The sequence below is a fragment of the Prunus dulcis genome, chromosome 5 (genome assembly GCF_902201215.1).
Source record: "Prunus dulcis chromosome 5, ALMONDv2, whole genome shotgun sequence".
NCBI lineage: Eukaryota > Viridiplantae > Streptophyta > Magnoliopsida > Rosales > Rosaceae > Prunus > Prunus dulcis.
In genome coordinates, this window is record NC_047654.1 from 193626 (window position 1) to 205768 (window position 12143).

A 12143-nucleotide genomic window follows, 5' to 3' on the forward strand; every position below is an offset into this window, starting at 1 on the left:
ATATATATATTTTTTTTTTTCTTGCTCTAGAATTACTCATCCGATTTGAAAGTTAATATTATTGTGGCGGTGGCGGGTTGGGGACTGGGAACCTATTGTAAGAAAAGTGTTAACGATTAGAGCAGAGGGGATGAAATAGGAATTGCAACTACTTTTGTGTGTGGTTATCTTCTCCTATTGATTAACATCCTTCAAAGATTGTATTATATTCCTTCTGTCCATGTGTGTGGGACTAGTGAAATCATTCCTGTCCTCACAACTCTTTCTTCTACTTCTTCAAGGTTGGTGGGATATCTGGTTGGGAAGGTTCCTGGGATATTGATGATAGGAAGGTTGGTGGGATATCGAGGCTGGGAAGGGTGACGACAGGTATAAGGGTTAGGGGGAAGGGGTGTGTGTGCTTGGGAGGGGGATGTCGGGACTGGTTAAGGTCGTGGGTGGGCTTATGCTTTTTTATTTGTTATTTAATTTGTAATTTGTAATTTTAAAAACTACAGCGCATGTGAGAAGTGTGGGGCTTTTTGATAGAAAATTGGTTGGAATTCGAAAAACTTGATAGGGGCAGAATTTTTCTTTCTTATAAGTTTGAGTATTAAATTGGTATAAGATAATCGAGAGGTAACGTCATATTAGCGTGATAGTTGACGAGTAAAACAGCTATTCACTCATTGGTTGTGTTTGATTAATGGGAAATGAGGCTTAGGGATGAGAAATTAATTGCTTTCCCATGTTTGGTAATGTTTGGTAAGTCTAAACATGTGAAATAGTTGCCTAACACATGAGAATATAAGGGGGAAAATATAACACTCCTCCCCCATTGGGTTTCATTTTCCATTCCCATGGGAAATTTTGGGAAAATGGGCTAGCATTAAATGCACATTTTTATTACCATTTTGTCCCCATTAACAATTTAGAATTACAATATAACATTAAATGTATTCTTTTTATATTTGATTTCATATGGGTATGATTGAAAAATTACAAACTTTGTTTTACATTCCTATGCAAACGAAACATGGAAAATGAAATAAAGTGGTGTTTCCTAATTACTTTCCTAGCATTACTAAACATGGAAAATGACATTTTCCATCCCTTGGGAAGATCCAAGCCAGTTTGGTTTATGGGAAAGGAGACTTGGGAATAGGAAATCAATTGCTTTCCCATGTTTGGTAAGTCTAAGTATGGGAAATCGTTGCCTGGCTCATGGGAAAGTAAGGGGAAAAGTGAAGCTATCCTTCCAACTTGGATTTTGTTTTCCCTCATCATGGGAAAATTTGGAAAAATGAGCTAATATTAAATACATATTTTTTTTATGACCATTTTATCCCCATTAACAATTTAGAATTACAATATATCATTAAATGCATTCTTTTTTTATTTGATTTAATATGGGTATAATTGAAAATTTATACAAACTTTGTTTTCCATTCCTACTCAAAACAAACATGGGAAAAGAAATAAAGTGATATTTCCTGGTTACTTTCCCAGCATTACTAAATGTGGAAAATAAATTTTCCATTCCTATTTCTTGGGGAATGACATGGAAAATAATTTTCCCTCAAATTCATTCCATAAACCAAACGGGACCTAAAGTTTGGTTTGGAGGAAAGCTTCCCCCCCAACCAAACCAAACGAGAACATTATGTTTTGACATTTGACCTAACCAAGGGCAGTTTACCAAAACGGACCTCCCGTAGACATAAGAAAAAGCATCAAGCGTTGGAGCGGGATAGAGGTATAGGATTTGAACTTTCAATTTAAACGGTCATAAAATTATTCAAAGTTCAAATTAACAAATAAAAAATAAAACACACACATACACACATTCTTCAGGCTTCCAGCCCACCACCCCTATCAATCTCTAATCTAAGCTCATCCTTTCTTCCGCCATCGAGAGGTTTCAAGTCGTCATCCACTCCCGGAAAGTCCGATACTTCACTCTTCTCTCTTTTCTCAGATCTTTCACTCCTGAGTTTTGGTTGGATTCCTTTTTGGCCTGTCCGCAGGTAAGCTTCACGTTTCACTAAAATTTCTCCATTTTCCGTGACTGTTGAAATTTGTGAAACCAAGCATGAAATTATTACTGAAATAATTTTGATTATGTCCCGGTAAGAAAAAGGAGCGGTTTTTATTTATTATTTATTTATTATTTTTTATTTCCCTCAAGATTAAATCCTTCTTTAGGGAATGGATTTTGAAGTTTTATTTATTTATCTAAATTAACTTTTAAAATTATGCAGTGACTCAGCGACTGGGTGAGTGATGATGGCGGATATTGGAACAGAGATAGAGAACGTAGAGATGTTGGATCCAGAGACGGAGTTTCTGGCATCGAAGCGAGAGACGGGGAACGAGTGGGAGCTGTTTAAGGAAAATGTAAGGCCCCTGAAGAGAGGCCGCAAAATCGCCATCTTAAACGACGCTCTCAAAGCTCACAACGACAATGACATCAAGAAGTCCCTCTTTGACCAACGAAGGTCTTCCTTCTTCAAAGTTCAAATCTTTATATGCTTTTCTATGCGTGTGCCTGTTTACCTTAAATTTTTTTTAAAATTTAATCCTCATTAGGCGATTGATTCAAGCGATTGACGAGTATAAAGGAGAAGACCCTCTCCACCCATGGCTTGAGTGAGTACTACTGACTGACTACTCTCTACTTTCAATTTTCAATTTTATGAATAATTTCATTTCCATATTTTCGATTTCGTAAATGGGTTCTTGTTGCAGAAAAAAGAAAAAAAAGATGTAGGATTTTTTGTTCTTGTTTGAGACAGTCCTTTATATTTTCCTTAAATTTCTCCGTCTCTCTCTTAAAGGTGTATCAAGTGGGTTCAGGAAGCATTTCCACCTGGTGGAGATTGCTCAGGGTTGGTTGTGATGTACGAGCAATGTGTGCGTACATTTTGGCATTCAGACCGCTACAAGGATGATCTCCGCTATCTCAAAGTCTGGTTGGAATATGTGAGTTCTTTTTCTTTCCCATATTCATATCTAAGATTAGTTTGTTTTTAGTTCTAGCAATCCACTTGTAGGTGCAAGTTTCAGATCCTCAATTGTCTAATAAGTAACGTTGCGATTGAAATTGGTTCTGCAGGCTGAAAATTGTGCGGATGCTCAAGTCATATACAGTTTTCTCGATGCAAATGAAATTGGGAAGACACATTCTGTGTTCTACATATCATATGCTTTGGTCATGGAATCCAAGAACAAGATGAAAGCTGCCAATGAAATATTTAATCTTGGAATTTCCAGGTTACCTTATGTTGATTTTGGTATCTCCTTCTCATGTTTCTTACACATTGTAGACCTGCATTAACTATTCCACTTTACAGGAATGCTCGCCCCATAGAAAAATTGAAGGATGCATATAGGAAATTTATTGCTCGCTCAATGAGCAGACCAAAAGCTTCAGAGGTGTGCAAACCCATTTACTGTTAATGCAGGACATATTATAGTTTTGTTTTCTGCAAGCCATTTACTGTTCAATCTTATTGAACTTGTAGGAGGATTCAACGGAGAAACGCTTACCCATCCGAAGCTTTGGAACTGTCCTTTCCAGGGGAGAAAATAGTAAGTTTCCTTGCTATTTTTTGGATTATTATATTAGTGCATTATTTATGCCTCGCCATGTTGCAGGAATGCAGACTTTGGACAGCTCTGATCTTTCTAAGAAGGATTCAAAGCCAAAAGGGTGAGCATATATAGTTTTTTAAATGCTTTATTCTCTAGGTTGGTTGGAGTATTCTGAGTAAAAGTATTTGACTGACCTGTAATGAACCTCAAGAACTTGTTAATGTATCCTGTAAACCCAAATAAGCTGTATGTTCATTATCAGTTCAATATGCCAATTTTTGCACAAGCAATTAGATTTGAAAAGAAGGTGGTTAATGGGTTTTTAGTTTTGATCAGTTTCTTTTTCTTAAAAATGGAAATTGATAGTAATGCGCATAGCATAGCATAGAAACTCAGCTTTCTTTGTTTGGTTTCTGTAATGTACAACGAAAGTGATTTTGAACACATCTTCATGCCATTAATTAATCATAACATGATTTATATTTCTGCAATAGATAACTTTGTACAACTATGTGGCAGATCAATTAAGTATCTATTTAGCTTTTCTGGTTATTTAAATTTTCCATTTTCATAACTTATTTCACAATTTTTATCTCTGGACATATAAACTTCCTTATGCTTTGTTGTGCTTTGTATTATTCATGACTCCGTACATTCCATAGTCATCTCTCTTTCTTGTTCTTCTTTTTATCAATCTTCTTCCCTTCAGTGGATTATAGTGAATATATGCACATACTTTGTTTTGCCTGCGGACATGCTATTGCGTTGATGATCTGTTAGCAAACTTGTGCATGAGATCTTATGTTGCCCTGGTTTTATAGGGATCGTGTTCTGGCTCCGATTAACATTAACATTTATAAGGATTCAAATTCTGCTGATATTGGCTCTCATCACCATCCAGATGTGTCAAAGCCAGACGTGAATTCTTGGCACAGCCTTGGACCTAGGGCAGAGAGAAACAAAGAAAATAATGCAATCCCTACCAAGTGGAGATCATACAAGGTTTCCTCCTCTCCCCTGCTCCAATATATAGTTGATACTTTGATATCCTCACAGTGAGTTATCCAACCGCAAACTTGGTTTAATTCTTTCAGATTCCACAGCGACCTGGATCTAGAACTGGAGGAGCAGGTGCTAGTAGTGCCTGTATTGAGGTTTTTGTTGATGAAGGATGTGAAGAGTGAGTAATGTGACAGACTTCTATAAGTTCAACAATTAGTTTTTTTTAAATCCCATTTTGGGTACTCTTTTAAAAAACCGAAAGTCATGTTAAGTTGTTGCAACAATCTAGAGCAGCTTCTGTTCTGTGGTACTGCATTTTAGTTCCGAAACTCTTGATTAAAAGCTCTTTCAAACGTGGAGGTTGCAAGTCAATCTTTTATGGTCTGTTATCACTTTATTGACTTCTTACAGTTTCGTTACCAGGACACATAGAAAGAATGTTGAGAGTGCCAAATCTTCAGCCTTGCAGCTTCGACAGGAGGAAGAGCGAGCTCTCAAAAGGTAAGCGAACTAGTTTGTTGAGACATTTGGTTTGAATCTGATAAGCTGTTCGTTTCAATTGCTAAGAAGCATTTGCTTTTGTTGCTTTGTGGCAGGGAAACGGATTTGTTGCGGGAGGACCCCTTACGCAATTTCCCTTCCAACAGCCTTCCTAGATGACAGCAAAAAACATTTTGCTTGTAGCAGTGTTGCGTGATACATTCTTTAATCAACGCTTTATCTCTAAAGCGTTACACATGCTTAGGAATTTCAATTTCAAGTTGGATACGTTAAGATTGTGTTTACTTTTCAAGGTTGAGAAAGTCTTCGGCAAACAGACTTATGGCCTGTGATATATGTTTGTTTGACAGAGTTTTTACGTTTATGATACTGTTTGTGTATGCAAAGAGAACACCTTTTAATCTGCTTTAGAATTTCTTATTTCAGTCTGCCAAAAATACAACCTTTCCTTTCACCGTTGACAAATAAATTCTCACTTCGTATATAGTTTGTAAAAATGTAGCTCAATGCTTGATAAAGAAACCTCGAACTAAAGATTAAATTATTTTATCTGTTTTCATGCACACATGCTTTTTCTTTCACTGAAGAATGTTTTATTTGAAGAGTTCGAAAGAAAGAAAAATTTAGGGCATGTTCAGTATTCTATTCAAAAAAGTAAATTAAAAAACTATCGTTCTTTTTAAAAATATGAGTTTTCAAATAGTGATTTTGAGATCTAAAAACTTGTTTGGTATTGAATTCCAACCTAATATTAAGATCTAAAAAAATTGAAATTAAAATTAGAAAATTAGAAACCCTAGATTCACAAATTGAAATTAACCCGGGGAGGGGGGGGGGGGGAAGAGAGAGAGAGAGCGTGAACAGAGGGAGGAGAGAGAAGAAAAAAAGGGGTTAACTGTCGATTTACCCCCTGAACTTGTATGCTACTTTCAATTTACACCCTCAACATTTTTTTGTTTTGTTTGGAAAACGAAGTACACGAACTAATTTTTAGTGCCAATTCCCCTTACCATCTATCTAATTTGCGGTTAAATATGAGAGCAAATTAGTCATATATATGTTAAAATAATTACATACTATAAAATAAAATAATATGAAATCTAAAATAAATAAATAAATCATTTTAATAAATAGAGGGGCCTACCAACTTCACCTTGGCCTTCCCTGAGCTCGAATGGGAAAGAGAGTTTTTTTTTTTGGGGGGTTGGGGGGAGGAGAGAGAGAAGGAATGGTTGTCATGGGGGAATAAGGGAGAAGAAAACACCCACCGGGGGGCTGGCCTAGCTGGGTTCTGGGTTCGTTAGGGGGTTTGTGATGGACACAACTTTTCTCTCTCTCACACACTCATATGGGTTGGGTGAGGAAAATGAATCCAGATGCGTCACGCCAACCATTTGTTGGGGTCTTTTTCCATTGGAAGGCCCGTCCGGGCTTGTTGATTCTTGGACCGCCATAGAGTGATGAATCAAGCCTTTGTTGCCTTTTTATGAGTTAACGAGAACTAGGCCCAAAGCATCCTAAGGGAGAAGCAAATCCTAGGGGAGTATTTTGTTCTTCTACTAGCGGCTGCGTGTTCTGTGTTGTCCCGTAGCTAGAGGGAGAGTTGGAGATGGTGCATTGATGTTGCACAGGCTGGGCATGAGAGTTTGCTTTGGTGAATCAAGATACTACTAGGCTTGACATGAGAGGCTTATGGTGTGGGAGCTAAGAGAAAATGAGCATAAAGAAAGGATTAAGGCTTGAGATTTTGGGTGTTTTCGGCAGCTAGACGAAGAGCTTGTGATGTCTGTGTTTTCTTACCAAAAAGGTATTGACTATGGAGAGAGAGAGAGAGAGAGAGAGAGAGAGAGAGAGAGAGATGAAGATAAAGGATGGGTGGCTTGAGTAGATTTCCAGCAGCTTGACGAATGCTTGGTCGTGCTTTTGCATGGTTGAAGATGACTTGATGATGTTGAATAGAGATTGTGCGAGCTTGGCGTGAGAGCTTGGAGTGTAGGAGCTAAAGACTTGCAACTTTAGCAAATGAGAATGCATGTGCTTGGTTTGGTGTGGATAGGCTTGAGTTTGGGTGTTGAGAACTTGTTGTTTGTAGCTATGGCTATGGCTATGGTGATTTAAGAGTTTCAAGAGAAGGATGATGGAAGGAAAAGCTTGAGGCTTGAAGGTTATGTTGTTTATAGCTTGGAAGGGTATGAGGAGAAAGGAAAAGCTTTAAGTTATGCTTGGTGAGGTTTTATAGGGAAGATGAAGGATTTCAAGGCTAAGAAAGTAGAAGAATGGTTGTGATAGCTAAGGAATGGCTAGGATGACTGCTGGAATGCTTACAGCAGCCGAAGGGAGGAAGGAAAGGTGGTCTGATGGTTGCTGGGGTGTTTAAGCAACCAATAGATGTTGTTTTCTACTTCTGTCATGGCTTCTAATTTATAGAAGGGAAGGGCTTTCCTTTATTTCTAATGGATAAAAGGAGGTGATGAAACCATTCTATTTCCAACATGTAAAAAGAAGCATTGGGACATTATTATTTCCAACAAGCAAAGCTAGGCATTGAAAAATGAATATTCCTATGGGTAAAGTGAGGTGTCAGAATTGGCTTGTTTCCAGAGGGTAATAGGGAGTGCTTGAAGGATATCTCATTTGCTCACCCACATTGGCGAACTCTAAACAATGGGCTTGGACTTTAGTGCTCCCAAGTAGTTAGCCCAAAGTCTTCATTATCCAAGAGCTTTTGTGGGCCTTGTGGACCTCCGTAACCTTTCACACCACAATCCCTCGTGCAAGCCTTGTAAACCATATGACTTAGGTTCATGTGAGCTTGGTAGGTGATTGACATATGAAAAATGTATTATTGGCTTGGCATGGCATGCATACTATTTCTATATTTATTTAATGAATTAATTCCCAAAATACTGCTTAGATTAATGCATGACCAACATTATATGTTATATAGGGCTTTAAATGTCTTTGGGTTTCTCGTGACTTTTTGGGCCTCAACACCATTCAACAGAGAATTGCTCCTCCTCGTCGACGATGAAGGTGAGGTTTGTCCGCTGCTGACGGCTGCCTAAGGTTTTCCTGGTCACATTGCTACAGCCTAGTCATTGAATGAAAAAACCATTGCCCACATGGCAAAAATTTTCCTAGTCACATTGCTACAAGGGCTATTCAAACCCGAAAACTTCTATAAGTAAAAACCCATGATTCCCATCTGCAAGTCAGATCTTTTGGAACGACGCATCTACAAGCCGTATCTGACTCAATATCTCAATTCGATTTGGGGGCTAGATCAATGAGGAGAAAGAGAGAGAGAATCAAGGTGGAGGTCGGTAGACGTAGGTTGGGCTGCGATGGCTTGGGAACATCTTAGGAGTGGGGGTTGTTGTCATAAAAAGGGGGGAAGGGGGGGAGGGTGGTGGTGGTGGGGTGGGGTGCATGGTCTGGGGGTGAAAAAAATAGAATGGGGGAGGGGTCTGTGGGTGAGGATTGGTGGTTGTGGAGGGTGGCTTGCGGTGGGTGGTGGTCATGGGGAATGGGAGGAGAAGAAAACATGGTAGGGGGAATTGGCAAATTGAAAATAGCATACAAGTTCAGGGGGTATCGATAGTTAATCTAAAAAAAAAAAAAACTATAAAATTTCTTTTTTGTTTTGTTTTTAATAATGAGGGTTTTTTGAGTTTTTAAAAATGGGCCTACTAAGCGGGGTTTTGTGGCTTTGAACTTAAAATCTATTCATGAGTTTATAAAATTAGATCCAAGTAGGATACCAAATAGACCCTTATCAATTGAGCTTTCATCTAAGGAACTCATTAGACATGGTTTGAATTTCTAACCAAGGGCGGATTTATGCCTAGGCTGGGGTGGGCTCCAGCCTAGGGGAAGATTTCTAATATTAAATATGGTTTAAATTTTATAAGTTTATTTCTACTCCATAAATATTAGCCCACTACACCAAATAAATATAATAAATTAATAATAGCCCAATCTACGTAAAGTAAATAATAGCTCATTTCTAAAGCATATATGATTTTTGGTGTGTAGTATTTCTTGTTATGATATCATGTCATATGATGATAATAGACCGACAAAAAGAGGAAAAGCTATTTATTCATTCTTCAAAAAAAGTGGTAACAATAACAAAGATACACCTTCTGCATCTAATGTTGATACTTCAGTTCCTGAGAAACTTTCTGAACTCGAATATCAAGTAGTTGAACCTAAAGAGTTTGATATTGCTTCTTTAGAACAGGATCCTAAGGTGCATTCCAATTTGTGAACATCCAATCAATCAACGTGATGAGATTCGAATGGCAAGCTCTTTAAAAAAAAATTGCAAACGAACATGTATTTTTGAAGTTGGACGATGTGGTTGATTTGATATTTATTTATATTTTGTACTTCTTTGTGTTATATTTGCTTGTAATGTGACTTTGTTTGATTTATAAAATTTTATTTACATTTTTGTTTCAAGAGAAAAAAAGCTTATAATATATATATATAAATTTAGCCTACCCCTATAAAAAATTCATGGATCCGCCATTGTTTCTAACAATACGCATAGAGATTATGATCATATGGCTTTTGTGTTACTTATAAAAAGTGATTTATGAAAATATATGAAATCAAAAAAGTACTTCTTTGTATACTTATAGTCAAATTGGGAAGGTAATTTCTAGTACCTCGTTGTATTTACGACTATAATGTTAGTAATACTACTCTCACAATTTAACACGAATATAATTTTTATACACTTAAAAAAAATAAAAAGTCCACTAAAGACTTTTAAACTTCTTATAATTCTGATTGAATAGACATGGACTTTTAAACTCTTATGAACAAATCACAATTTAACACGAGAATGACTAACTAGAAGATGACTCAGTAAACCCTACACGAGTCTTAAGATTACTCATTCTTCTTTTTTGCGCTCAAAATGAGTCTTTCCATCTAGGACCGGGGCTATATATTTCAAAATTTATAAGGTGAGTGACATCTGACATGGCGAAAGGATCCCTCGTGTAATCGAAAGAGCTCTCTGATTGCCTAGCTGGCTAGATACTATTGGTCCGATGATTTCACCACGGCAAATCCTATGTGGCTCAAGATCATCATCTCACGTGTCCTTCTTGCGTTTCCTTGCTCACCAAGAGTCTGAGTCTGATTGGCGCAGAGCAGACGACGCGTTTCCAGGAAAAGTAAACACCACCTAAATATCTAGATGGTCGTCTATGCCATTATTTAATATAGCCCTCCTCCAGGGTCCTCGTATCCTCTAGGTTAGAATTCGACTTCGAATTAGATTTTTGTAGATATTTCTTTTGCTTATGGAATTGGAAGGAGATGTTGGATTTCTGGACAGTGAGAATGACATAATCGGAGAAATCGATTGGGATTTTTTGTTCGACGGCTCAAATACCTTGGAGGATGTGTTGGAGTTGGAAAATCCAGTCGTCACGGCGACTGGTTCATCATCACCATCACCATCATCAACGGTGGAGGATGCTCCCTCCAACTCATCCCCGGATTGGATCGGCGAGATCGAGACCATTCTGATGAAAGACGACGATGTCAACGGCAACCTGGTTGTTCCGGATTCGGTGGAGCCCACTAATGCTGAATATTATGAGAAGTTTTTGGCGGATATACTCGTCTACTCGCCTTCCACCGATGCCGGTTCCAACGCCTCCGCCGACTCCGAGAAGGAGAAACTCGACCGATCCCCGCTCAACGATGACGATGACGATGACGCTGCCGACGCCGGCGATCCTATCTCCAAGAAAAGGAGAAGGTACCATTAATTTGTTATTTATTATTTATTAATTGTAAATCTTCGTTTTAGGGTTTTGAACATTTATTAAAATTAAAATCAAAGTATGCTTATTGTTAATTTATTTATATTTTAATTACTGTGGTTGTGTAAATAATTCTATGAGAGGATGGTTACTATTTGCATAACAAGTCTGGTTTATTGAATCCTTTAATGAGAGATGAAGTGAAATATGTTTTAGGCAAAGGGCCAAAAATAGATAAATAAATTATTGGGGAAATAATAATAATTACGATGTGATATGATACTAGTGAATGTGGTTTGGATTATTCCAGGCAGCTGAGAAACAAGGATGCAGCGGTGAGATCAAGGGAGAGGAAAAAAATGTATGTGAGGGATCTGGAGATGAAGAGCAAGTACTTGGAAGGCGAATGCAGGAGACTGGGGCGTTTGCTCCAGTGCTGCTACGCTGAGAATCACACTTTGCGCCTCGGTTTGCAGATGAAAAATGCTTATGGGCATGGACATGGTGTTTTGGCCACCAAGCAGGAGTCTGCTGTGCTCTTGTTGGAACTCCTGCTGTTGGGTTCCCTGCTTCGGTGCCTGGACATCATGTGCCTCGTTGCTCTGCCTCTAATTCTGATGGCCGGACTAAGAAATCCACTGAACAACGTGGCGGCAAACAAAGATCTAGAAAATGTGGATCTAAGGCCAAGAGGGGCAGCAAGTAAGATGTTTCAACATTCGGTGCTCCTATGTTTTTCTAAAAGTAGGAGATGCAAAGCGTCGAGGACAAAGATGAAACATAGTCGATTTCCTTGTTTATTGGGTTCTTATGTGAGCTTTGCTCTCCCGCTTCTAATGTTAGCAACTTAAGGTTGGTAGGTTGGATTACTTATCTATTTTTTGTTTTCCCTTTTGTCTATGAATAATGGTTTTACACTATGATATGGAAATCCTCCAACTATGTTTTTTGTATTTCTTCTTGATTGATTTACAATGTGCTCATTATCTACAAGTTGTTGCTTTACATGTTATGCAAATTCAGATGCAAATGCCCATAGGAATCATCAGACAACTATTTGGTGGGGGTTTGTAACTGATTTCTTTATCTATTTTTCCTTGTTATATTTTTTCTATGCAAGATGGAGTAGGGATAACCAATATTTAGCTGGATTGTATTGGCGGCATATTAAGATATAATTCTTTTGACCCAAAAGTTCATGCAATCAAGCAGCATTTGTACTTGCCTTATTATCTCCGTATGCATTTTACTACTACTTTTTTTTGTTTTGATAATTTTCCA

The 12143-nt window shown here is 37.9% G+C and overlaps 2 protein-coding genes across 3 annotated transcripts; both read left to right on the forward strand.

Moving 5' to 3' along the window:
• Positions 1-1714: 1714 nt before the first annotated feature.
• Positions 1715-5482, forward strand: LOC117627902 (mitotic spindle checkpoint protein BUBR1). Of its 2 annotated transcripts, none has more exons than XM_034360207.1 (12): positions 1715-2006; positions 2241-2477; positions 2569-2628; positions 2817-2961; positions 3095-3252; positions 3333-3414; positions 3504-3570; positions 3637-3691; positions 4395-4575; positions 4668-4753; positions 4987-5076; positions 5172-5482. In XM_034360207.1, exons 2-12 carry the CDS (start codon positions 2263-2265, stop codon positions 5233-5235), a joined length of 1203 nt encoding a protein of 400 aa, XP_034216098.1. In that variant the 5' UTR covers positions 1715-2006; positions 2241-2262; the 3' UTR covers positions 5236-5482. The 2 variants fall into 2 exon arrangements, with proteins under 2 accessions (XP_034216098.1, XP_034216099.1); XM_034360208.1 differs by having other exon boundaries at positions 4999-5076.
• Positions 5483-10176: 4694 nt separating this feature from the next.
• Positions 10177-11952, forward strand: LOC117627466 (bZIP transcription factor 60). Its single transcript, XM_034359585.1, has 2 exons — positions 10177-10858; positions 11173-11952. The coding sequence occupies exons 1-2, from the start codon at positions 10395-10397 to the stop codon at positions 11711-11713; spliced, it is 1005 nt and encodes a 334-aa protein (XP_034215476.1). The 5' UTR covers positions 10177-10394; the 3' UTR covers positions 11714-11952.
• Positions 11953-12143: the final 191 nt, after the last annotated feature.